This window comes from Podarcis cretensis (genome assembly GCF_951804945.1).
Source record: "Podarcis cretensis genome assembly, chromosome: 17".
In the NCBI taxonomy this organism is placed as follows: domain Eukaryota; kingdom Metazoa; phylum Chordata; class Lepidosauria; order Squamata; family Lacertidae; genus Podarcis; species Podarcis cretensis.
Genome location: NC_137187.1, coordinates 34,514,053 through 34,540,312, shown reverse-complemented (window position 1 = coordinate 34,540,312; position 26,260 = coordinate 34,514,053). Strand labels below are relative to the sequence as shown.

Sequence of the window (26,260 nt, the reverse complement as noted above, 5' to 3'; positions counted from 1 at the left end):
TGGGTGACCCCCCGTAAAAACCCTCCTGTTGGATTTTCCCTTGCTGGATTTCCCACTCGAACATGTTTCCACTTGGCAAACAGCTCTGCATACTCATCTCAAGCCCTAGAAGGAGGAAAAATGCAGCCAACACACACAAAAGTATTTCAGGGCCCCATGAACACTCAGCCTAGGAAAATTCTTTTCCGCCTCCCAATACATTCATTAGCAAAGTTTACAATTTCCATACTGACTTGGTTGCCCCCCACACCCACGCGCGCGCGCTCTCTCTCTCTCTCTCTCTCTCTCTCTCTCTCATACACACAAACACACAGAGCAATTGCATGAGCCACAAGCAACCAACTCCTGGGGTAGCTGTGGTCATCTTAGGAATGCCACCCTCCCCTCTTGTAGGGTCTGTCCCATTAAAGGTAAAGGGTAAAGGGACCCCTGACCATTAGGTCCAGTCACGGACGACTCTGGGGTTGCGGCGCTCATCTCGCTTTACTGGCCGAGGGAGCCGGCATACAGCTTCCAGGTCATGTGGCCAGCATGACTAAGCTGCTTCAAGCGAACCAGAGCATCGCACGGATGTGGCCAGCATGACTAAGCTGCTTCAAGCGAACCAGAGCAGTGCACGGAAACTCCGTTTACCTTCCCACCAGAGTGGTACCTATTTATCTACTTGCACTTTTACGTGCTTTCAAACTGCTAGGTTGGCAGGAGCAGGGACCGAGCAACGGGAGCTCACCCCGTCGCGGGGATTCGAACCGCCGACCTTCTGATCGGCAAGCCCTAGGCTCTGTGGTTTAACCCACAGCGCCACCCGCGGCTGCTCCATTGCCCACTCCCAAATGCCAATACCTTTCTAGCAGGTCTTTCCGCAGCTGATGCCCTTGAGGGAGGGTTATGAGTTCCAGACCTGAGCTGACCCCCATCGCCCGCTGCTGCTCCTTGGACACTCCAATGATTCTGGCAACCTGAAGAATAGAGGGGGACATTTTGGGGAAAGGGTGAGGAACTTGAGGCAACCAATGGCCTCCCTCCGTCCATTCCGCTCCCCAGGCCAGTTTCCCTTGTGGGCTGCCACAGTTATCGTGCTTCCCACCTGAGGTAAGCAAGCATAAAAATCCGCTTTCTGTGACTGGAGATGCACAATGAGAAGTGCTCGTGTGGGCACCCAAGAACCAAATGCGAACACAATGTGCTAGTAAAATCATCATTTTTGGGACCCAGCGTGTGGGAACCTTCCCTGGTCCATTAGAGCAAGGAGGGATCAGGCATTTTAGGAATCAGAACATTTCTTTGAATGTTGCACTATGTAGGAATGCAAAAATGCAACCCACATGCATTTTTTTTTCCATTTAAAAACGAGTCGGCCTTCCCCACATCACTTCTACACAGCTCCAATCTCATGACTCTCCATTGCCTTCATAAGGCTTTTAAAAACTTCACAATGAATCTCTGGCTTAAAAGCAAACCTATCTCTTCTGAATGAGGCAGCTTTATTTTGTTAAACAAAATTAAAACAGTGCCTTAAATAGCATGTGTGCAAGAATAAGCAAGAGGGCTGAAGGAAGGGAAATCTTGGCTCCAAAGCTTTCTGCTCCTAGATTTATTCATTGATTTTTAAAGAAAAGTAAAACTCCACCTTGTCATGTTTAGTTCTCAGGGCAACACCATGCATCTCTCTCTCTCTGTCTTGAGATGTACTAAAGACAAAGGTTACCTATCTCTTAACCAAGGCAGGTCTCATCCTTAATTATTTAGATTATTATACTTTTACCACCTAGGATGGACTCTGAGTGAGCTTCAGAAGGATAGCTGTGTGTCAGTCTGTTACACTAAAAACAACAGTGTCTTGGGGCATCTTGTAGGCTAACAAAGATATCAGCTTTTGTGAGCCACAGAGCATTTGGTCACATAAACAATGGTCTAGCCAGCTGACAAAAGCTCTTTGAACAATCCATCTGTCAGTTTTTGCATCATCTTAAAAAGAGCAAAAGCTTTCTAATTTATGCTTATGTGCAGAGAAGAGATTCTACAGTCATACCTCGGGTTACGAACGCTGCGGGTTGCGTGTTTTTGGGTTGCGGACCGCGCTGAACCTGGAAGTACCGGAACGGGTTACTTCCAGGTTTCGGCGCACGTGTGTGCGCAGAAACACAAAATGACATCACGTGCATGCGCAGACACGGTGCTGCGGGTTGCGAACGCTGCAGGTTGCAAATGTGCCTCCTGCACAGATCACGTTCACAACCCAAGGTATGACTGTATTCTGCATTTCACTGAAATGTCCAGGAAAATCCTGATGTATAGCAACTCATGTCGGAAATGTAGATTTTGGTTTGGGGTCGAGCGGAGCTCAACAACTTTGGGCAAAACTAACCCCCCCCACACACACACACAGCTTAGAATAGGGCTGGGTGATATATGGATTTATCACCCAAAACTGGTTTGAAGTCTGTTTCATGATATCGGTTTCATAATTTTGACCTAGCCATATATCGCAAATCATTATATGTGTTAGGGCTGGGTGATATATCATCCAAAACTGGTTTGAAGTACATATCATGGTATCATTTTCATAATTTTTGACCTGGCAATATATCACAAATCATGGTGTGTGTTTGTGTGTGCGTGCTATTGTAAAAATCACAATGTGGGAAAAACCATGAAGCCAGCCAATGCCTCTCCATAGTTCCATTCTCATTTCAGATATTATGATGTATCAGTATATTGAAATATTTAGCTGGTGATATATCACAATACTGAAAACCAGATATTGCCCAGCCATGATACTGAGCTGGAAGCCAGGTCTACCACCTAGATTTAGCCCCTACCCCATTGTGAGAAGGGGAATCCACCCCCCTACCCAAAAAAACGTCCTGACCGAAATATTTTGAGCACCAGACACAGTGATGGGGCAGTAGGGAACATACTACAGATGAGCATTCAAGTCCCTTCTCAGCAGTGAACTCTCAGGACATGTTTGGACAAAACCAATCATCTATAAAAGGCCAAAAATGTGCCATACTTGAGGTGGGGGCAGGAGATCACAGGGACGAACGGTAAAGTGAAAAGTTGTTGTCGTGTGTCCCCCGCCCACCTGCCGCTGGTCTCTCTCACCTGGCAGTCTACCTGGAGAATGTGTAGGGCAGTTGCCCGGCAGTCGTGCTGGGCAAACAGGTCCTTGAGACGTTTTAGGGCGCTGGGCTCCAGGGGTTTGTTGTCAGGGGCCAAGAGCAGCGACTTGAAGTGGCGAGGCTGGAAGGAGGAGGTGGTCTCTACCAGGGGCCATTCGAATTCTGGCTCCTCGGCAGCCTCCGCCGTGTCGGGGAGGGTAGAAGGCGCCCCGTCCGCGTCCAGGAACCCAAAGGACGTCTCTGTGATGTAGGCCTGGCCCCGCCACCGTTCTTCCTTCTGTAGACGTTCCACGTGGCTCCCGGGGCCTTCGGGAGCCTTGGGAACCAGTTCGCAGTAGTCGCTCACCAGCATGGACGGGGCCCTCAAAGGTTTGGGTGGAGCCTTGGAGTGGAGGCGCCCCTCAGAGCCGCTCAATGGTGGACCTCCCAGTGGGTGAGGCTTCAGGGCATTGAGCCGCAGGACAGGGTCGCTGCCTGTGCGGAAGGCAGGAGACAGGGGAGGGAGCTGGCACCGGTCCTGGGCTCCAGGTGATGTTTCTGGGCTACCTGTGGGTCAGAAGAAAGAAGAGGCGCTAAGTCCACGCAGTGTCAGGGACTGGGCAGAGGAGGAATGGTGGAGACCACCTCCCCAAGCCTGAACCTTCCAGAGAAGAAGACAGTTCAGAATTACAACAGGGGTTTGAGGGGATCACAGCTCAGAGGAAGATGAGGGGGAAAGTAGGGAAATAATGGGAGAGGAGGAGGCAGAGATGGAGCAGCTGGCTGACACGTTATCACTAGAAAGCATTCCAGACTATAGCTGTCAACTTACAGATTTGAAAATAAGGGACCAGCAGCCTCGAAAATAAGGGACCAGCAGCCTCGAAAATAAGGGACCAGCAGCCTCGAAAATAAGGGATCAGCAGCCAAAATAAGGGATTTTGGCTTAGCTTATACAGAAATCCGGCACTCATGGAGCCATGCTGCTTTTGCTGCGACTGACTTGTGTTTTGCAGGGGGTTGGACTAGATGATCCTAAGGGTCTACAACTCCCACCAAAGAAGAGTGGCAGATAAAACTGATGAACGACGTCGAGATGGCAAAGCTTACAGGCAGAATTAGAAACCAGGAAGAGGACCTCTTTCATAAAGAACGGGGAAAGTTTATAATTTATCTGAAAAGCTAAAGAGTTACATACATTGGTAGGATTGACAGAAAACTTGTAGTAAAAATCTGAACTATGGATGGACAAATGATTTATAAAAATAGAGTTATGAAAGGGATGCAGAGGGGGAAATTGCTACATTAAGATGCTGCACTGGTTGGAGGGTATGCTAAGCAGCACGTTGGGGCTGCCGTCGTCCTGGCGTGAGGAGTTCCATTGGCCCTTCCCCGACCGAGAGACAGAGAGGGAGGGAGGGAGGGAGGGAGGGAGAGACTCAGCCACGCCGCCCGCGAGCCCGGCATGAGGAGGTTGTGGCACCATGGCAGCCGCTGAAGCGCCACCCTTCTGCGTCCCTCCCCATCCTCTCCTCTTCCTCCTCCCTCAGGCCGCCTCCTCAGCCACCGCAGTGCAGCGGAAGTCTCGCAAGAGAGGGGCTGCCTGCCCGCCCGCCGCCACCCGTCTCCTCACGACGCGCCCCTGAGGGGGAAAAGGGAGAGACAGAGACGCAGCAGCTCCTGCACGCTCTCTCTCTCGCAGAGGAGGACCCCGAGCCGCTGCTTCCCTCCCAAGCCGGGTGAGTGTGAAACCCAGGAAATTTAAGGGACATCATCAATAAGGGACAGCAGTGGGACACAGCGCTGGGATAAGGGAGTTTCCCACCAAATAAGGGACAGTTGACAGCTATGTTCCAGACCTGCCATCTCCCAGAACCTGGCGAGCCTTAAAAGTAGGAGAGCAAAGGGCTCAGAAGCAAAGGGCCCTCAGCACCACCTGCTGACGAATGAGGAAGTGGGAGAGAAGGGGGGTGGATATTGACCCAGGACAACGCCATTATTCCTAGAAGCTACATTCCCAAGCCTTTCTCTGTAAATATTGAATAAAAAGTAGATGGTAAGGACTTTTTCATGTCTTATCCGTTCCTGGCAAGGTGGATAAAAATCAATGTTTTTTTATTATTAAAAAAAACCCAATATATATTTTTTAAAAATAGGATTTTTTTTTTATTTAAATGGATTTTTAAAATTTAAATTGTATTTTTAAAATAAAATGCTTTTGGATGAAAAACCTTTCTAAAGATAGTTTTCTATTTAAGTTACATTAAGGTCCAAAGGTTATTCATCAGGAAATAAGGATTTGTTTTAAGTTTTTCATCTGTGCTAAAACTCAGTCGAAGTTTGTTTGTTTGTTTGTTTGTTTTTTAAAAAAACCAAACCGTTTAACCACATCAATTAACAAACATGGATGCATATGCTATACGTTTTAGTGTTTTAGTTAAATAAATTGTTTAAATTGTTATTAAGGAAATGGTTGTTTTTCTCCTTCCAATAAAGTACAGCAGAAAAGTTGTCCAAATATAAACAGTTAACTTATTAAATCTCTCGATAATTTCATAATTATCTGTCTATGTATTTTGAAGTCTTACTTACTGACTAGTGATTTAAATCAATTTGATTTAAATCAAATCCAACCTGGATCCTGGCAACCGGCTGTGGGGGTTGGTTCCTCTGCAGCTCCAACTCTCAAATTATGCCCATCAAACCCAGGTCACCGTATTAGTCGTTGGCCAATGATGCTGATATTCAAATATCCAAATCTGGGTTGTCGTAGAGCTGAAACGGTGCCCACTGCTTTACCCAGTCAGTAGAGCATGAGACTCTTAAATCTTAGGGTTGTTGGGCAAAAGATTTCTGCATTTCAGGGGGTTGGACTAGATGACCCCAGGGTGCCTTCCAATTCTAAAATTCTATGATTCTGTGTCCTTCTTGATTGGCACCCATTCCAACAGCAACAATTGCTGTCCTCATATACCTCTTCTAAATAAGTAAGCCAAACAGCTCAAGGAGGGCTGTTCTTCAAAATCCCAAGATTTACAACCTAGGAGAAACAATCCATGATTTACTCTGGTTCTGAAGTGTGGTTTGGATTTTTTGTTGTTGTTGTTACTGCTTTCAACCTATTAAAGTAGGACCTTTTTGGGGTTGTTGTTTTTTCACTGGTAAATTCCATGATTTTTGAACAGAATAAAAATCTCTCCTTTCGCATGAAAAAATAAAAAGTGAAATATCATGTATATTTTCAAGCTAAAGATAAAGAGGTTAAGGACCCCTGGACAGATAAGTCCAGTCAAAGGTGACTACGGGGTTACGGCGTGTATCTCACTTCAGGCTGAGGGAGCTGGTGTTTATCCACAGATAGCTTTCCAGGTCGTGTGGCCAGCATGACTAAACCGCTTCTGGCACAACAGAACACCATGACAGAAGCCAGAGCGCACAGAAACGCCATTTACCTTCCCGCCACAGCAGTACCTATTTATCTACTTGCACTGGTGTGCTTTCGAACTACTAGGTTGTCAGGAGCTGGGACAGAACAACAGGAGCTCACCCTATCAAGTGGATTTGAACCACCGACCTTCTGATCAGCAAGCCCAAGAACAATTGGACAGTGAAAAACATCCCAGTAAACTGATGAAAACTTAACAGCTTGCCTCTTTCAAGTCTAGTAATAACTGCACTGAACTTTTACCATTGCTTATCCACTTCCAGCATTACAAACAGAAGCTGCCTTGTGCTAAGTTGCTGATCTTCAGCCTATCATCTCCACGTCACTCACCTGTCAGCAAATTGCTGTCTGACTGGGCACCATGCAAGGACGGCTTCCGGTCCAACTGGTCTAGACTACTGGGGTCGCTTCCACTTCGATCTTTTGTCCTGGGGTGGGGGACAGATAAGAGGGAAATGACTGGCTGACCAACCCATTCCAGCCCACCAACGCCACCTTTCAAAAACCTGCAGAAAAGCCACTTGAATGTGTGGACCAGCTGCCAGATAATGCTTAAGACTCACAAATGGAAATAATAATAATAATAATAATAATAATAATAATAATAATAATAATAATAATTTATACCCCGCCCACCCCAGCCAAGGCCGGGCTCAGGGCGGCTAACAAGCAATAATAAAAATAAGTTGAATGAATACAACTTAAAAACAAAATTAAAATACAACATTAAAATATTGAAACATTAAAACATTAAAATGCAGCCTCATCCAAGGAGGAGAAAGGAAAAAAGAGGGGGAGGGAATCAAATTGACTCCAAGCCAAAGGCCAGGCAGAACAACTCTGTCTTACAGGCCCTGCAGAAAGAAATCAGATCCTGCAGGGCCCTGGTCTCATGAGGCAGAGCGTTCCACCAGGCAGGAGCCAGAGTTGAAAAGGCCCTGGCTCTGGCTGAGGCTAATCTGACTTCCTTAGGGCCCGGGACCTCTAGGGTGTTGCTATTTATGGACCTTGAGACTCTCTGTGGGCATATCGGGAGAGGCGGTCCTGTAGGTACGAGAGTCCTAGGCTGTGAAGGGCTTTAAAAATCAAAACCAGCACCTTAAACCTGACCCTGTACTCCACCGGGAGCCAGTGCAGCTTGAAAACCACTGGGTGAATATGCTCCCATGGCAGAGACCCCATGAGGAGCCTCGCTGCAGCATTCTGTACCCACTGGAGTTTCTAGGACAGCTTCAAGGGCAGCCCCACGTAGAGTGAATTACAGTAGTCAAGCCTGGAGATTACCGTCGCCTGGATCACTGTGGCCAGGTCGGGGGGGGGGGGGAAGGTAAGGGACCAACTGCTTGATGCAGCAAAGGTGGAAAAATGTCGCCTTGGCTGTTGCTGTAACCTGCGCCTCCATGGAAAGGGAGGCGTCAAACTCACACTGACGAGGCTTCAAGAGCCACGACACAAGGCACATTTATCTCAAACTTGGACAGGAGGGAGGGGAGGAGGGAGTGCGCGTGCCCAAGGCCCTCTGAAGCACTGAACTATGGTTTGGCATTATGTCTGAACGAGACCAGGGAATTGCTCGCAGCTATTTAGACATAGGTCTAAAAGTGGTGCTTCCTCCAAGTTGACCTGCTTAAATCACGGGAACTTGTGGCTCTCCAGATGTTGTTGAACTACAACACCTATCATTCACCCCTAGCCAGTACTATTTTTCTAGAAAAAGAGGTGCCGGAACTCACCATGAACAACTCCTTCGTTCTCTTAGAATGGCAATGGTGCCCACTTGAGAGGTGCCAGAACTCACCTGAGAGATGCTGGAACTGAGTTCCAGCTGGAGGGGAAAGCCCTGCCCATAACCATTGGCCATGCTGGCTGAGAATGGGATTTGGGAGTCCCATTAGGCACTGGCTTAGATTCGCACCACAAGGAAGCCATGCTATGCCCACCATCACAACCTCCCCCAAGACAAAGCTCCCACAGCAATTGTTTGCTCACCGAAGCAAGCTCCCGTCTCCCGTGTCCTCCACATCTGTGGCTCCACGGAAGCTGAAGCGCCGAAGGGGCACCCTGCCCGGCCCCGGGGGTTGGCCAGTGTCACTGTACCGCTCCTTCAGCCAGCGGAGGGGCACGCTCCTGTTGACAGGCCGGGACACCACGGCTCCCGAGGCATCCGAGATGGCCTTCTGGTTGCCCACGTAGAAGCGCACCAGGGCGGGCACGTTGTCAAACTGCTCCTGCTCAAACTGGAAGAGGGTGCGGGAATAGCCCTTCCGGGGGCGCAGCACCACGCGGATGATCTTGAAGTGCAGGGCCTGGCCGCCCCAGCGGCACGACAGGACGTAGTCGCCGGAGCTGGACCGTGAGTCGCGAATGAGGAACTCTCCGTCGTCCTGCAGCAGAGACTCTGCCTCCTAAGGCCAGAAAGGAAAAGGAGGGAGAGAGAAAGAGAGAGAGAGAGAGAGAGAATTTGGTTTGTGGTTGGAGGTGGCCAGGGGGATCAGGAGCAAAAACAGTGTACAGTGGTACCTCGGGTTAAGAACTTAATTTGTTCCGGAGGTCCAACCTGAAACTGTTCTTAACCTGAGGTACCACTTTAGCTAATGGGGCCTCCCGCTGCCACCATGCCGCCAGAGCACGATTTCTGTTCTCATCCTGAAGCAAAGTTCTTAACCCGAGGTACTATTTCTGGGTTAGCGGCATCTGTAACCTGAAGCATCTGTAACCCGAGGTACCACTGTAGCAAGAAAGGAGGGTTGTCTAGCAGGATCCAAGGAGTCAGTGTGGAGAGGTACTGCAAGTCCATTGGCAGGAGACCAAATCCGCTATAGGACACTCGTGCCTTTGACAGCTACATCAGTTTCCCATCTGGGCCAGATACAATATGCACCCATCAAAGCTATTCCCTTCCGGACAACTATTAAAGGAGAGAACCTTGTAGCTACCCCATAGGGCAGTGGTTTTCAACCAGCGTGCTGTGGCACCCTGAGGTGCCTTGAATGATGGTCAGGGGTGCCATGGGCAACACTGGCCTCTATCCCTCTTTCTTTCCCTCCCTCCTCTGATGCCCTCTTGCATGTCTCTGCCTCCCAAAGGCTTGCACAGCTGTTTGTTGCAGCAGCCCCGGCTACAAGCTCCACAGGTGAATGGTGCCTCTGGAGCTGGTCAGGGGGCAGCTCAGAGACCAGGGGCGGCAGCAGTTGCTGCCCAGAGGACTCCTAAGGAAAGGAGAGTGGAGAGAAGAGGAGGCTGGAGGAACCCTCCACAAGGGAGGGTGTCTGAAAGAGGGAGAGAGGCTGCCAAAGATTGAAAACCTCTGCCATAGGGAATCCACAGTGGGAAGAGATTTTATAGGGCATTGTACTAGGTGGCTGTTTGGGTCCCTTCTAACTCTACATTTCCCCCACTTTGAGAGGACATGGCATTTTCAGCTTCCGCACACTTTGGAGGCACAGAACTATCTTCATCTATGATTTCACCACCACTGTTCCTGCTCTCTGTGCTGAAACAGCTCCTCCTCTTTGTCCAAACTTCCGAAAGAGGCAAAGAGGATTAAGATAGCTTTGTAAAGGGCTTTGCGTTGAGCAGGGCAGGCTTTATGAGTAATACCATCGTGCTGAATTCCACTACATTTTCTACTGCATTTTATTGTTTCATTCAGATGTGAACCATGCAGAGGACTTAACTGATGGACAGGAGAGAAATGGCACAAGTAATCACGAATACATCGGGAGAAGCAGAGCTTCACCATTCAGAACAGTTTGGGGCACTACCAGCAGATTTCTACACTTTCCAAGAGTTAAGAGACAGTCCCAGGAAAGCATTGTTAAGTTCTCCTCCTGCTCACCGCCACAGTATCTGTGGGCTATTACCTGGCGTGGCACACAGCCGTGGTACCAGGCGTGGCTGCGAAGTTGCTCGGGGTCCAGTTTCAACTCCTCTTCCAGCTCCTTCCTCAGTTTCTCACCAGCCAGTTCCATATTCTTCTGCTCAGTTGTGGAGCAAGAAAGAAGGAGAAGGCGTTAACCAGGCAAGGGGCACAAGACATAAAACAGCTGCTAAGCTGCGTATAAGAAAATATTGATGTAGAGTACAACGTAAACAGTCCGCAATGTTAGTCCAGGTAACTCGTAGCTTACGTGCATTTAAAACTTGTGCGCATTCAGCTTTACATGCTTGGCAAAAAAATATTTAAAAGGGGGTCAAAAGCGGGTAATAAAGACTTTGGCAATCTCACCACCCTTGAACGCAAATGTGTTTTGACTATACACAATTCTGGCTTTGCCTGCCAACCCCTGCCTAAGTTGAGAGTTGCCTGCATAAGTAGATTCCAGCAGTGCATATTGGTTCAAATGCCCAGTTCCACTCAGATCCACTCAGATCCACTGGCAGATCCACTCAGCCTCGGAGCTCAGTGCCTTGGGCCAGTAACTTTCTTATGTCTCTGTCGAGCCTACCTCACAGGGTTTATGTGGGGATTAAATGAGGGGGAGAATCAGCTGCACCATCTTGAACTCTTGTGGGATATAAATGGGGAAAAAGCATTACAGAAGACAGTGGACTGTTGTAAACAAAAATTGCCCTTTTCCCTTATGGGGTATCCAAGAGCCCATATAGAGTCCTTACATAGGTTCCCTATTGGTAGGAGAGAATAACAGAGGCCAACCAGAGAATATTGAGAAGCAAAGCAGCTAGTAAGCTTGATCTTTATTGATCTGTTGCAATAGGGTGCTCCCCTCACCCGCAGGAGAGGAGGAGGAACCCAGAAAAATGGCGTGCAAGGCCTTATAAAAACTTTTGAAATTGCCACCCTGTAGATCAAGACCACCCCCAGAAACATCATACATACATCACAGAAAGGGTGTAACCTAAGACCACCCCTCAGATACATCATACCTACATCACAGAAAAGGCGGTCTTAAAACAGAAATTTGAATGTTGTTTTTCGCCTTGTTTATCTCCTGTCTGGCAGGTTACTTGATTGGATTGCCTGGGGAGCCTGGCCAGTCTTTTGTAATGATAAATACTTAGTTCCTGGGCCAGGTCACAGGCTCACACCCTATTCAAACACAGACATACCCTTAAGACAGGACAAAATAAAAAAATTCCTTCCAGTAGCACCTTAAAGACCAACTAAGTTAGTTCTTGGTATGAGCTTTCGTGTGCATGCACACTTCTTCAGACAGGATTTGTGAAGGAAAAGACAATGGGGAGGCTTTGCCACTTTGCAGAGAAAACATTTGCTCAGTTTAGGAATCAAAATGGCTTCAGGTCGGTCTTCCTGTGCTGATCTATGTATGTGCTTGGTTGGTACACTTATGAACATTTTAACACATATCTAAGACCTCAAAATTCCTATTCATAGTTGTGATGCCAACATGCTCTGCAATGTTGCAAGAAGTAAAAGAGGTGCGCTCCTAACCCCTCCATTTCACAGGGTACCTGCTTGGGACAGGTAAACTTATTAGGTTGGCCCTGCTGAGCAGGTGGGGGGGGGAGAGATAACAGCCAGCAGCAGCTTGGAGCCATGACAACCTACCAGAAAGAAACAAGCACTTTCTCCTTCTGGAGTTGTTTGCCTAGGGATGGAATTAACCATTAACAGGAAAGGAGTGTTGGAAAATAAAAGCAGTGCTGTGTTCAGAAGCAGGCTCAGTGCAGGTGAAGAAACGGAAGCCAAAAAGGCATGACATGAATCCCTTGCCCAACAAGCTGGTCAACATTTTCCAACTAAAATCGCCTCTCAATCTTAAGGCTGCATGGCCATGATCAGTAGCGCCATTGTTCATAGGAATCTGAAAGACCGTTCCGTTCTGACCAGAATAAAAGAGTTGCCAACCCAGCCAGAAAGTGCATTTTCAAAAGTCTCCTAAACATTTCCACTCCGAGCAACATTCTAGCTGGGTACCCCCATTGTACCACCTGAATTAGAAGCTCGATTAGAGTGTTTCTGCTTCCAAGAATGCAGCAGTGCGGGGGGGACTCTGATGCTGCCCCACCCTCAAACCCAATTAAATGGGCTTCGTTGTATCTGCACTCTCTCTTACTTGGAAGTAAAGCACTGGGATTTGCAGGCACTGACAGCCTCTTCCCCACCCTTGACTAGTGTTAGAAACTCAGGTATATAAGCTAATCGCCAAATGGCACCTCTTAAACTTGGGTTATGATCGCCACAACAGAATCTCTAGGCAGGTTTTTTGTGTTTTTTACAATGGAACTTACTGTTACAGTGGTGCCCCGCAAGACGAACGCCTCACAAGACGGAAAACCCGCTAGACGAAAGGGTTTTCCGTTTTGGAGGCGCTTCGCAAAACGAATTTCCCTATGGGCTTGCTTCGCTAGACGAAAATGTCTTGCGAGTTCCTGCGGGGTTTTTTTCCTCCCCCCCCTTTTTCTAAGCCGCTAAGCCGCTTATCAGCTGATCCGATAAGCCGCTAAGCCGCTGAAAGCCGCTAAGCCGCTAATAGCGCTAATCCGCTAAGCCGTCAATGGGCTTGCTTCACAAGACAAAAAAACCGCTAGACGAAGAGACTCGCGGAACGGATTAATTTCGTCTTGCGAGGCACCACTGTATTATTATTAATTTTATTTCTATACTGCTTTATATTTTAAAGGGAAAAAAATCTCAAAGCCATTTTCAACACATTAAAACAGGGGTCAGCAAACTTTTTCAGCAGGGGGCCGGTCCACTGTCCCTCAGACCTTACGGGGGGCCAGACTATATTGGGGGGGGGGAATTAATGAATTCCTATGTTCCACAAATAACCCAGAGATGCATTTTAAATAAAAGGACACATTCTACTCATGTAAAAACATGCTGATTCCCGGACTGCCCATGGGCCGGATTTAGAAGGCGATTGGGCCGGATCTGGCCCCCGGGCCTTAGGTTGCCTACCCATGCTCTATTCTCCCTATTCAGATACAGAAGCCCATAGCCGAACAGTTTTGAGTCCCACATTTTCTAGCAGAAAGGGAGCTGAACTCACACTGAAAGGCACCATCCAAACACTTTCCCAGGATTTTTCTTGGAGAATATAAGACCGTTATGCATTTAAAAAGGAAATAAATAAGTAGAAGGTGTAACATACCATCATCTCCTAATAAATGACTTGTTGAGGAAACAACTTCTCCAGTGGTAGATGTGTCTCTATCTCCTCCAGAAACATTGACAATTTGCACGGAAAATGACTTCTGGCCAGTTACCCATTCGCCAGCTTCTGAACTGCCTTCCAGCCTGCCGCCACTGACTCTACAGCCTGCATAAAAAAAACACTTCCTTTTAAAGGGGCAGGAAAGGTGATGACAAGATTGAGGTTACAAACTCACTGAGGGGGAGGAAACCGATGTCACAAAAGTGTGTCACATACAACCAGAAGTCCCCTCTGAACTCATCCACCTCCGGGGGGGGGGGGGGAGAGAGAGAGAGAGAGAGAGAGAGATTGACACACTGGTTTAAAAGAAGATACAGTGGTGCCCCGCAAGACGAATGCCTTGCAAGACGAAAAACTCGCTAGACGAAAGGGTTTTCTGTTTTTCGAAAACGTCTTGCGGGTTTGCTTCCTTTTTCGTAAAACCGTTAATACCAGGGGAATCCGCGCTCCGCAAGACGAAAAAATCGCAAGACGAAGCAACTCGCGGAACGAATTAATTTCGTCTTGCGAGGCACCACTGTAATAATAAAAAAGAAATTCCAGAGGATCAGTACAATTTCACCGCATGCAAGGAAGACTTCAGTAAGTGGAGTAAAGAAAATGAGGGAAATGGAAGCAAGAAGAATTACCGACAAAAGAAGAATGGCAAATGAAATTAATGGACTATGCAGAATAAGATAAATTAACAGGAATGATTCGAAACCTACGGGACCAGAGATTCTTAGAAGACTGGAGTAAATATTTGAATTATCTGAAAAGCAAGTGTAATAAACAGATCACGCTAGTAGGACTGAAAGAAGTTCTGTAAGGAGAACTATGTGAAATATTGCAAGGAAGACTATGAAGAGAATTATTAGTTAATGATAATTAAAAGTAATAGAGCAATTAAGAAATGCAGAACAAGTGATAAAGAACAGAAAATCTTCAGAGGTTGTTGACCGAAGTCTAAAATATTGTATAAGATAATAAGTTATGTTAAATGAATGTTGGAAATGATATGTTAAAAAAACTAATAAAAATGTATATAAAAAAATGAGAATGAGGAAAAAACATAGGAGGCTTGCAGCAGATAATGGGAATGGTTTTTTTGCTTCAACAGACATGGTGAAGGTGGCAGAATCGACTCTTTCAGTCTAATCTGATTCAGCAAGAATGGCTGCAGCCAAAATAAACTCACAAGCAAGCCTGAGGCATCAACCAGGAATGCTAGAGAGAGAACAACTGAATTAAATGGCCCTGAAGGGAGGGGTGCTGGCTTACAAACCAAAAAGCAAGGCACTAGGTGCATCTAGCTTGCCTACCTTGCCCCAATCTCAGAATAAAGTTATCCTGGGGTCTGTCACTAACAGACAGATGTGATTTGTTTACAGATAGGTAGCCGTGTTGGTCTGCCATAGTCAAAACAAAATAAAAGGAAAAAAAAACTCCTTCCAGTAGCACCTTAAAGACCAACTAAGTTAGTTCTAGGTATGAGCTTTCGTGTGCATGCACACTTCTTCAGATACACTGAAGCAGAAGTCACCAGACCCTTCTATATAGTGAGAAGGTGGGGAGGGGTATTACTCAGAAGGGTGGTGGGAATGGGTGATTGGCAGATAGCTGTGATGAGCCTGTTGACGACTCTTAACGACTGCAATAGGTCTTACAGGAAAAAGCAAGGGGTGAGAAGGTGAAAAATGGCTTTGTCATGTATAATGAGATAAGAATCCAATGTCTTTGTTCAGACCAGGTCTCTCCATGGTTTTCAGATAGATGTGAGTAAAGGAATCCCAAATCACGACCCCCTCCTCACACGTACACGCACCGCCATGTACACATGCACAGCCAACTTTGCCACTGCCAAGCTAATAGGCACAACAGTCAGCTCCACCAGCTGGTGAGAATCAACACAGAGTGAGGCCAGGGTGAGCCACACAATAGAGAGGAAATGCTCCCTTTTCGCGCATTGTTCCCAGCACAGGACCCACACAAGCAACAGCTTTGGAAATCCTTGCAAAAGCAGCTTGACTTAGGGAGGATGGCCACAGGCACAGACAGGCAGACAGACAGTGTCAGGCCAGGTGTGCTTTTTCCTGGAGAGCACTTAAAATCTACCATCCTGTAGATTTCCACATCAGGCACAGCTGATACATAACCACAACAGAACCTGTTTGAATACACCCAGAACTCCCTAACTCACTCTCTCTCTCACCAATACACCCCTCCCCAACTAAAATCTTCAGTGTCTTCAAAAGAGGAGGTTACTGAGTGCCCCGGGACACGGGTGGCACTGTGGGTTAAACCACAGAGCCTAGGACTTGCCGATCAGAAGGTCGGTGGTTCGAATCCCCATGACGGGGTGAGCCCCAGTTGCTCAGTCCCTGCTCCTGCCAACTTAGTAGTTTGAAAGCATGTCAAAATGCAAGTACAGTGGTGCCTCGCAAGACGAAATTAATCCGTTCCGCAATTCTCTTCGTCTAGCGGTTTTTTCGTCTTGCGAAGCAAGCCCATTGACGGCTTAGCGGATTAGCGCTATTAGCGGTCTAGCGGCTTTTAGCGATCAGCTGAGAGGCGGCTTATCAGTGGAACATCTGATAAGCGGCTTAGGAAAGGGGGGGGAGCGAAAAAAACCTGCGGGAACTCGCAAGATTTTTTCGTCTTGCGAAGCAACCCCATAGAGAAATTCGTTTAGCGAAGCGCCTCCAAAACGGAAAACCCTTTCGTCTAGCGGGTTTTCCGTCTTGCGAGGCGTTCGTCTTGCGGGGCACCACTGTAGATAAATAGGTACCGCTCCGGCAGGAAGGTAAACGGCTCTTCCGTGCACTGCTCTGGTTCTCCAGAAGCGGCTTAGTCATGCTGGCCACATGACCCAGAAGCTGTATGCCGGCTCCCTCGGCCAATAAAGTGAGATGAGCGCCGCAACCCCAGAGTTGGCCACGACTGGACCTAATGGTCAGGGGCCCCTTTACCTTTTACTGAGTGCCCCAGAGCAGCACTCCAGATCACCAGACACTGAAAATAGCCACAGCAGTGCTTACAGCTTCACACGGACCCCCAGAGGGAGATCCAGCCATAACAAGCCAACCCTGCAGTTTGATCCCTGCATTGCAGGCAGGGGGTTGGACTAAATGACCCTTGGGGTCCCTTCCAACTCTTAAGGGTAAAGGTACCCCTGACCATTAGGTCCAGTCGCGGACGACTCTGGGGTTGCGGCGCTCATCTCGCTTTATTGGCTGAGGGAGCCGGCGTACAGCTTCCGGGTCATGTGGCCAGCATGACTAAGCTGCTTCTGGTGAACCAGAGCAGCGCACGGAAATGCCATTTACCTTCCCGCTGCAGCGGTACCAATTTATCTCCTTGCACTTTGACGTGCTTTCGAACTGCTAGGTTTACAGGAGCAGCGACCGAGGAACGGGAGCTCACCCTGTCGCGGGGATTCGAACCGCCGACCTTCTGATCCGCAAGTCCTAGGCTCTGTGGTTTAACCCACAGCGCCACCTGCGATTCTTTAATTCCATGGGGAGGGTGGCCATTTCTCACCAGGGCTTGACCATTGATTCCAAAGGCGTTTGGTTCAAAAAGAATCTATCCTGAAGACAAGGAAAAGAGAGACATCCTTCTTATAACCTCAGGTACCGGTACTCTGTTGTGTGTGGTTTTGTGTTTTTTTTAAACTGATCTGTAAGTTCCTCTGGGAGCCCTTCTGAATGAATCAATGAATGAATCAATGAAATGTCCAGATGCATCCCTGACCTTTGCTTGCCCACTCTCAGCTCTCCAAGGTCCCCTTCCTGCCTCAAAAGACACTGCCCTCTATGCCTGGTACCACCTCCCAGAACACCTACACAACAAATCCACCTCTCTTCCTTCTTTCTAATCCCTAAGCAAAGCACAATTTCTCCATGAAGCCTTTGGCACAGCCCCCTAATGTCACATTTATCTAAAGCATTTTAAAGCATTTTACTCTGCTCTTCCGATTGACACTAAGCCTATGTAACTAAGCCTGTGTAACTGCATATTCCTCCACAGTTTCCTTTCCCTTTCATCCTCCCAGTGTCGCATTTAAATGAGAATCCTTTTAAGGCAGGGGCCTGACCATAAATAGCAAATAGCTAATTATACCTCTAAACCGCAGCCACCTCAACTGGAGGGCCTTGCAGAGGCGAAAACAGTGGTTCCCAAAGTGGAGAGAGAGTGTTCGGGGGGGGGGGGGCAAGAGGGAAGTAAGAGGCAGGGGGCCCTGGAGGTGTCATTGCCCATCAGCCTCTGAAAAGCTGGCACTACTGGATCAAGTTCATTAACATTGCTGAATTAATCAAACTAAGTAGTTTAAATTGAATTTTGAATAAATGTGCAACTGATTGTCACTGTTTTAAATTTTACTGCGTTATTATCTTCCTTAGTGGGTTGTGAAAACTTTCATTCTGAAATATTGTTTTTATATGTTAAGGAGCACTGCGTGCAGATGAGTTTTTGGAAGCAAGGGGGGGTGGCCTGAAAAAGCTTGGGATTCTATGATTCTAAGTTCCCGCACCTCATAACAGGAGGGTTTGGGGTGTCATCGTCTTAAGAGCACCATGAGTCATTTCTTCTTCTTGACAAGGCAGAAGCACGAAAGAGAAGGCACTTCCCCAATTTCGTTATTTATTATCTCAGTCGTTCTACGGTTCATTGCGGTCACGGCCCTGATTGCGGCTAGCTGAATAAGGTTCCCAACACAAACTGTGCCACTTCACTGATATGAATTAACACGCTGTGGGTTAAACCACAGAGCCTAGGGCTTGCCGATCAGAAGGTCGGTGGTTCACATCCCCACGACGGGGTGAGCTCCTGTTGCTCGGTCCCTGCTCCTGCCAACCTAGCAGTTCAAAAGCACGTCATAGTGCAAGTAGATAAATAGGTACCATTCCGGCGGGAAGGTAAGCGGTGTTTCCGTGCACTGCTCTGGTTCGCCAGAAGCAGCTTAGTCATGCTGGCCACATGCATAGCTGTCAAGTGTCCCTTATTTGAAGGGACAGTCCCTTATTCCAGCGCCATGTCCCGCTGCTGTCCCTTATTGATAGATGTCCCTTAAATGATGTCCCTTAAATTTCAAAGGAAGCAGCTCCTCTCCCTCCCTCCCTGCCAGCCAGGGAGGAGGGAGGCTCCAACTGTGTTGCTTGGCTGTGTTGCTCACCCAATAAGAAGTCTAAGAACGACTGGGGGGTGGAGCTTGCATGCCTTGTGTGTGGCTAGTTAATGCAAGCTGAGGAGGTTTTTGAATGCTGGACGCTATTTTGTTACACGTGCTGCTGCAAACTTTGCAGTGCAAAGCCAGACCGGGGAGCCATCTTAAGTTGAGGCTGCATAGGCCTTGTGGTGCATATGATTCAGATTCTATTCAGTTGAACCTCTGGTTACAAAGTTGGTTGGACAGTGTTCTCGAAGCTACCAGCATGAGTTTGACCAGACTGCAGGAGGACAGGAAGACTGGAGTGTCTGGAACAGGTGAGGCTGCAGGTCCCTTATTTTGGCTGCTAGTCCCTTATTTTCAAGGCTGCTGGTCCCTTATTTTCAAATCTGTAAGTTGACAGCTATGCACATGACCCGGGAGCTGTACGCCAACTCCCTCGGCCAATAAAGCGAGATGAGCGCCGCAACCCCAGTCAGCCACGACTGGACCTAATGGTCAGGGGTCCCTTTACCTTTACCCACTGGCCACAAATATTCTTCCTTGGAATCATAGCAACTGCAGAGTTGAAAGGGACTCCGAGGGACATCCAGTCCAACCCCCTGCAGTGCAGGAAGCTCAACTCAAGCATTCATGAAGATGGCCATCCAAGGAAGGGGCGTCCACAACTTCCCGACTCCCGGAATAGTCTGTTCCACTGCCGAACAGCTCTTTCCGTCAGAAAGTTCTTCCTGATGTTTAGTCAGAATCTCCTTTCTTGTAACTTGAGGCCATTAGTTTGTCTCCTACCCTCCAGGGCAGGAGAAAACAAGCTTGTTCACTCTTCTTCCCTCTAGATATTTGAAGATGGCTGTCATATCTCCTCTCAGTCTCATCTTCTTCAGGCTAAACATATCTAACTTCCTCAACCGTTCCTCATAAGGCTTGGTTTCCACACCCTTGAACATTTTGATCACCCTCCTCCAAGTCATCCATAAAGACATTGACCAACCATGGGCCCAGGACAGAACCCTGCGGCACCTCACTTGTCACTTTTTTCCAGGAGGATGAGGATCTTGTTCAGCTTTAGCTCTCAGCTTCCTCTTAAAAACTGAGAGCCACTCCAGTCAGACCAGAGTCATGCCCTTGATTCCTAGAAGGGAAGGAGTCACCAAAGACTAAGAGTCTGTCTGCAAATCACTCTCAGACCTAGAAAGGCCTCGGGTCCCAGACTCAACTGGTTGGGATTTCTTGCAAATGAGGGAAAGGCGTTTCACACATGCTCAGAGGCACTTACAAGATTATTATTTCATCATGATAATTTAGTTATACCCTGCCCATTTGGTTGTGTTTCCCCAGCCACTTTGGGTGGCTCCCAACAGAACATTAAAAACACGATAAAACATCAAACATTAAAAACTTCCCGATACAGGGCTGCCTTCAAATGTCTTTTGAAAGTCAGACAGTTGTTTATTTCCTTGACAACTGGTGGGAGGGCGTTCCACAGGGCGGGTGCCACTACCGAGAAGGCCCTCTGCCTAGTTCCCTGTAACCTCACTTCTCACAGTGAGGGAACCACCAGTGGAAGCTGGCCAACCACCACCGATTCAATGAACTTGGCCATGCCTTCCGAAATGTTTTTTTACATCTCTAGGTCCTTGTAAGTGTCTATAATTCATGTACATTTGATAACCAACAGCCAGTTCATTTTTTGTACTTATGGGGAAGGTTCCATGTGATTAGGAAGTATCCTGGCAATACTATGAGTTACTATGACTTTAGTGAATTGTATGGATTGGGTTGATGAATGGGATGTTGTTGTTGTTTGCTTTACATATGCGGGTGGCACTGTAGTCTAAACCACTGAGCCTCTTGGGCTTGCCGATTGGAAGACTGGCGGTTTGAATCCCCGCGATGGAGAGAGCTCCTGTTGCCCTGTTCCAGCTCCTGCCAACCTAGCAGTTTGAAAGCCCGCCAGTGCAAGTAGATAAATAGGTACCACTGCGGCAGGAAGGTAAATGGCATTTCCGTGTGCTCTGGCTTCCATCATGGTGTTCCGCTGTGCCAGAAGCAGTTTAGTCATGCTGGCCACGTGACCCGGAAAACTATCTGCAGATAAACACCAGCTCCCTCGGCCTGAAAATGAGATGAGCACCACAAACCCCATAGTCACCTTTGACTAGGCTTAACCATCCAGGGCTCCATTACCTTTTACCTTCACCTATTGTGTTTGATATTACAGTGTTTGCAGTGTTCTTCCAGCTTTACATTTCTCAGATCCCTGTGTGCCACTTTTGAGCTCAGCGTTTGTTACTGAGCAAGTGGAATGCCAATTTAAAATGCACTCTACTCAACTATGCCATGGGGCGAACTCGGGGCTATATCATTACTAGCAGTTTCTGAATGTTGTCCAATTCCCTTCAACCTGCAAAAGGTGTGCAGCTCTTGGGTGGTGATCACTTTGTATGTGGCGTTCGACTTGGTGTTGTGTTGTGGGGGGGGATGGGACAGAGGAAAACACATACACACACAAAAATGCCCACCTTGCAATGCCAGGTAAGGATACCAAGAATTTGGCACACGGAAACCCCACGGCGGCAGGGCTGGATTTAGGTTTGATGAGGCCCTCAGCTACTGTAGGTAATGGGGCCCTTTCTATGTCCAGCTCTCCTTTGTCAACAACAAATTGTTGCTGTTTTTTGTGTGGAATATATGCTATATGGTAATTTATGGACCTAATAGGTATCTAAAGCCAACTGCACAGAACAAAATATGTATTTCATCAAAGCAATTGTTGAACTGAAATACAATTAAGAAGTATATTAAAACACTGTTGCTGTATGTAGGTTTTATTTTATTTGTGTTTATCTTATATTTTGAAAATGTACATCCAGGGTTTTTTTTTCTTTAATTTTTTTGGGGGGCCCTAAGCTATAGCTTGTTTAGCTTAGACGTAAACCCGGCACTGCACGGCGGCGAAAAATGCGCGCCGCGAAGTTCTCCTCCCAAGTCCAGAGACCAGGAAACGGCGCGCCCGGTGGGAAAGGAAACGCGGCCGCGCGCAGCTCCGCCGAAGCCCATCTATGGTAGCAGAGAGCCAGCTCCGTTTTCCGCGCCTGGAAAAGGACAGGCGGCCCAGAAGCCTAATCCTCCGACCCTTCACTAAACAGAAAAAAACCCCAGAGACGTACCTTTCCTCCTTCGGGTGGGTGAGGCCGGCGGCGAGGAGGAGTAAGGCGCCACCGAAGGAGCGTGGCTCCCAGGCAAGCCCCACCTTTTCAAAGGTGGGGACCGCGGAACTCCCCGCCCCGAGGGAGCCCGCGGCGGCTTCCCGATTCCCGCCGAGCTCTCTTGGAAGCGACCGCGACCGCGCAGCGCCTCCATGCGAGGCCCGGGCGCCGCGCTCGTCGTGCCTGCCCGCCGTCGAGCCGCGCCTGCTGCCTCCTCCCCGCGGCTACCTGCAGCCGGGGAGGGGCTTCCCCGGGCGCGCCTCGCCTTCCGACCTCGCCACCTGCTGAACCCGGGCGACGGCTCTCCTCCAGAGCAAGCCGGGCCCGTCCGAAGCGGCAAACCCGCTGGCGACTCCCTGGCGCGCGCAGTTTGCGCTGCGCTTCTGGGCGCAATAGGAAGGCGCGGAGCCGCGGAAGAGGGCCGGAAATGTCCCTCCGCCGGGGGGGGCACCTCCTAGTTATGCTTCACAATTATGGAATGAACTTGAGTAAAATAGTGCCGGGGGGGGCGGGTAAACCCTGCCCTGCATAATCGATCGCAAGACGCAGCGCGCGCGCACTATTGGAATGGCAATGCCAATCAACTTTTTGGGGGGACCCGCACCCGAAGGGACCTCATCCCCTAGGCAGGGCCGGATTGAGGTTTGATGAGGCCCTCAGCTACTGAAGGTAATGGGGCCCTTTATATGTCCAGCTCTCCTTTGTCAACAACAAATTGCGGTTGTTTTTGTGTGTTGAATATATGCTATATGGTAATTTATGGACCTAATAGGTATCTAAAGCCATTTGCACATAACAAAATACATGTATTTTATCAAAGTAATTGTTGAACTGAAATACAATTAAGAAGTATATTAATAGTGAAATACAATTAAGAAATATATTAATAGTGAAATAATTATGAAGCTCTAACTTAAAATGATTTTTTAGTCATAACATACTTAATAATGCAAACACATTGGCGATAGCAAAAGTTCCTTTGGAAAAACAATTTACAAAGACTCATAATCTAGTTTCTAGAAACTTGCTATAACATGAAATAATAATAGTAGGTTTTATTTTATTCATCTTTTATCCTATATTTTGGATATTTTTTTTCTTTACAATTTTTTTGGGGGGGCCCTAAGCTATAGCTTGTTTAGCTTATACAGTACGTAAATCTGGCACTGCCCCTAAGAGTAGTCTCCTATGCTTCACATCCCTGTATTTGTCAGCATCGTTCCTAAATTGTGGTGCCCAGAAATGGACACAGTATTTCAGGTGTGGTCTGACCAAGGCAGAAGAAAGTGGTACTATTACCTCCCTTGATCTGAATTTAGGAAGGATGCTGACAAGCTGGAACATGTGCAGAGGACGGCTACCAAGATGACCAAGGGTCTGGATACCAAAGAGAATAAAATAAATACAAATGCAATGGGTCTTATTCCCAGGTAAGTGTACATACTGCATGGAAGCCACCCCCAATCTGATGCCTTCCAGGTGTTTTAGAACATACCTCTAGAGGATACCAGGCTGGGGGGGTGCTGCTGCATAGGATTGCAGCCTAACTGCAATCCTATACATGTCTATGCAGACTTCTCAGACTACTGGATTCAATGGATTCAATACTCCCAGGTCACTGTGTAGAGAATTGCAGCCTAAGAACTTCCTTGGGCCTTACTCCCTAGCACGTATGTTTCAGATCACAGAATTAAAAGGTGTTTGTTTTTTTTAAATTAAAAAACCACACACAATTGCTTATAGTTTATATCCAATACTAATAGCTAGTTTCCAGGGTGAAACTGCTGTGATTCCCCCACCATGAATACCTATAAGAAGCATTTGCCACTGAGACAGACCACCATTCAAGGCACCCCAGGGTGTCATGGCCAGGGCCGTCTTAAGCATATCTGTGGCCACGGCAGGCAGAGGCTCTGGGTGTGGCACTGTTTTGGTGCGGCATGGAGGAAGTGGGCGAGGGCAGCCTCCGCCTCTTCCCTGGCACCCTCCAGAACTTGGCACCCAGGTGCCCCGCGCCACTTGCCTCTATGGGCAAGACGCCCCTGGTCATGGCACACTGGTTGAAAACCCCTGTTCTAAGGCCTGGGGTGCCTTGAATGATGGTCAGGGGTGCCAGGGGCAACACTGGCCTCTGTCCCTCTTTCCTTCCCTCCCTCCTCTGATGCCCTCTCCCATCTCGGCCTCCCAAAGGCTTGCACAGCTGTTTGTTGCAGCAGCCCTGGCTACAAGCTGTGCAGGCGAATGGTGCCTCTGGGGCTGGCCAGGGGGTGCTGGTTGCCAGGAGCTGAGGTGGCCTCGGAGTAAGCAAGCAAGCGGGCGAGGGAGCCCAGCCAGCCAGTCCACCAGCCCTTGCTGTCGGGAATGGACAGACAAGTGGGAGGCCAGGCAGAAAAGTGCCACACTGGCCTTGTGAACCCTGCCTGGGAGCTGAGTGCCCAGTGTTGAAAAGGAGCCTTTCCGCCATGCAGGCCCGACAGCGCCCGCTGCTGCCTCCCCAGGTAACGTGCTGGCCTCATGTTCACCTTTGGCCAGTCTTCGTTGGGCCACTAAGGCTGGTGGCATCCTCTTCCCAGGTGCCTGTGGGGCAGTGTGGGGAGGCATCTCTCTTTGGGGCAGGAGGGGCAGCTCAGAGACCAGAAGCGGTTGCCCGGAGGACTCCCAAGGAGAGGAGACTGCCAGGCTGCCAAGGGAGGGTTTTCGAAAAGGGGTGAGAAGCTGCCAGCTCTGCAGGTAATGGGTGGCATAACTGGGCTCCTGAGCCTCACAGGGGAGTCGCAGGAAGAATGGACTTGGTCAAGGGAGCCTTGGACTCAGAAAGGTTGAAAACCTCTGCTGTGTATAATAATATATTCCTCAAACTGATGAAAAAGTAAATATTAAAGATTGACCAGAACAAGAGCTCAGCTTCCCACCTTACAAGGATATGAAGTATTCCCCAGCTCTTCAAAGCTGAGATCTGCTCAAACGGGCCACTGCATGCCTAGTGTTTGAACCTAGAAACACAGCAGTAGTTCTTATTGGTCCTGGTTCTGCTTGAACCCAGCCCACTTTCACATATGCCAGTGCTATCACAAATACTGATTCACTCCCACCTTGCCCTTTCAAGCTATTGCATCCTCTTGTGTTTTGAATACTTCGCTCTGATGACTCAGTCCTGGAGAATGTCTTTGCCTGAATACTTAGAATATTTTTCTTAAACTCTGGTATACATTGCTGTATTGAAGGCTTCAGTAAGATCTTGCTTCTTTATAAGGAACTACCAAAAGGAAGGTACTCTTTTGATCTCACCCATTGCAAGTCAGATTTGAATAATTCTTGAACGTGAGGTACACATTCACGTTAAGCGCAGCTCACATTTCCGCTGAGGCTCTTTTTCAAAAGGAGAAATCCTGCTAAATCAGCTGTTTGGTATGGAGTGGGGAGGTAGAACTGAACCCAGTCTCTTGGTAAGCTGAGCGGCTAATTGCAATATTTTATCTTTTTTACTTATTTTCAATACATTTTTTATCAACTGGGGGGCTACATCTTTTATTATTTATTTGTTTCAAATATTCACAGAGTGCTTTTCTATTTAAAGCAATACCCAAAAGCAGTTCACAGCCAAAGCAACTATTTTTTTTAAAAAAGCTGCCACAGACAATAAATAAATAGAGGAGATCAATAAATCAGACTAAAAACTAAAAGACTATTCAGCAATATTGTGTGCTATAAAGAGCCACCTATAAACCACCGCAGTCCAGAGCCTCATAGCTGTACCTGACCATTGTCCATTGTTAATTTCCACCTTTTCTTCTTAAAATACCAAGAGGCTCCTTCTCAGCTCAGAAACTGGATGCTTAAGGCAATATCCAATTAAAACCAAATCTCAAAGAACACTTAAGTATGCAGATTTTGGCAATAAAAGGGAAAAGTAGTTTAGGAAGGCAGAAAGCTCACAAAGGAGTGGAGAAATCGATAACTTGATAGTTTTGACAGGAGAGTCTGAGTGGCTAGGGAGACTTAACTTCCATGTTAAGCAGTGTATTAATCAATAATTTGGACGCTTAGGGGATTTCTGTTCCCATGGACTTATTGTAGGGCCTTACACAATTCACCTTGCTTCAGTTTCCATCCTATAAATGTAGTGGAAGAAAGGGTAAGCAATAAAATATTATAAATTGCATTTGCATATTTGCCAGGCTTATTCCACAGGTGGCTGGGTGGGAACACAG

At 47.8% G+C, this 26,260-nt stretch overlaps 1 protein-coding gene and 1 long non-coding RNA gene across 3 annotated transcripts in view; one reads left to right on the top strand and one right to left on the bottom strand.

Moving 5' to 3' along the window:
- The window catches only part of LOC307206784, a 610,614-nt gene extending 596,585 nt beyond the window's left edge, over positions 1 to 14,029 (top strand). Inside the window, exon 4 of the long non-coding RNA XR_013834490.1 lies at positions 14,003 to 14,029. This is a non-coding gene — a long non-coding RNA (uncharacterized lncRNA). The remainder of the gene's footprint in view (positions 1 to 14,002) is intronic.
- Positions 1 to 22,401, bottom strand: part of SH2D3A (SH2 domain containing 3A) — a 31,386-nt gene extending 8,985 nt beyond the window's left edge. The window contains exons 1-7 of one of the 2 annotated variants that reach the window (XM_079960046.1): positions 22,011 to 22,401; positions 13,629 to 13,796; positions 10,413 to 10,526; positions 8,539 to 8,954; positions 6,880 to 6,977; positions 3,109 to 3,671; positions 844 to 959 (exon numbers count right to left, since the gene is read on the bottom strand). In XM_079960046.1, the coding sequence (XP_079816172.1) occupies positions 844 to 959; positions 3,109 to 3,671; positions 6,880 to 6,977; positions 8,539 to 8,954; positions 10,413 to 10,526; positions 13,629 to 13,634 (1,313 nt within the window). In that variant the 5' untranslated portion in view covers positions 13,635 to 13,796; positions 22,011 to 22,401. The remainder of the gene's footprint in view (positions 1 to 843; positions 960 to 3,108; positions 3,672 to 6,879; positions 6,978 to 8,538; positions 8,955 to 10,412; positions 10,527 to 13,628; positions 13,797 to 22,010) is intronic. The other variant, XM_079960047.1, reaches the window with a different exon arrangement.
- Between the last annotated feature and the right edge of the window lie 3,859 nt (positions 22,402 to 26,260).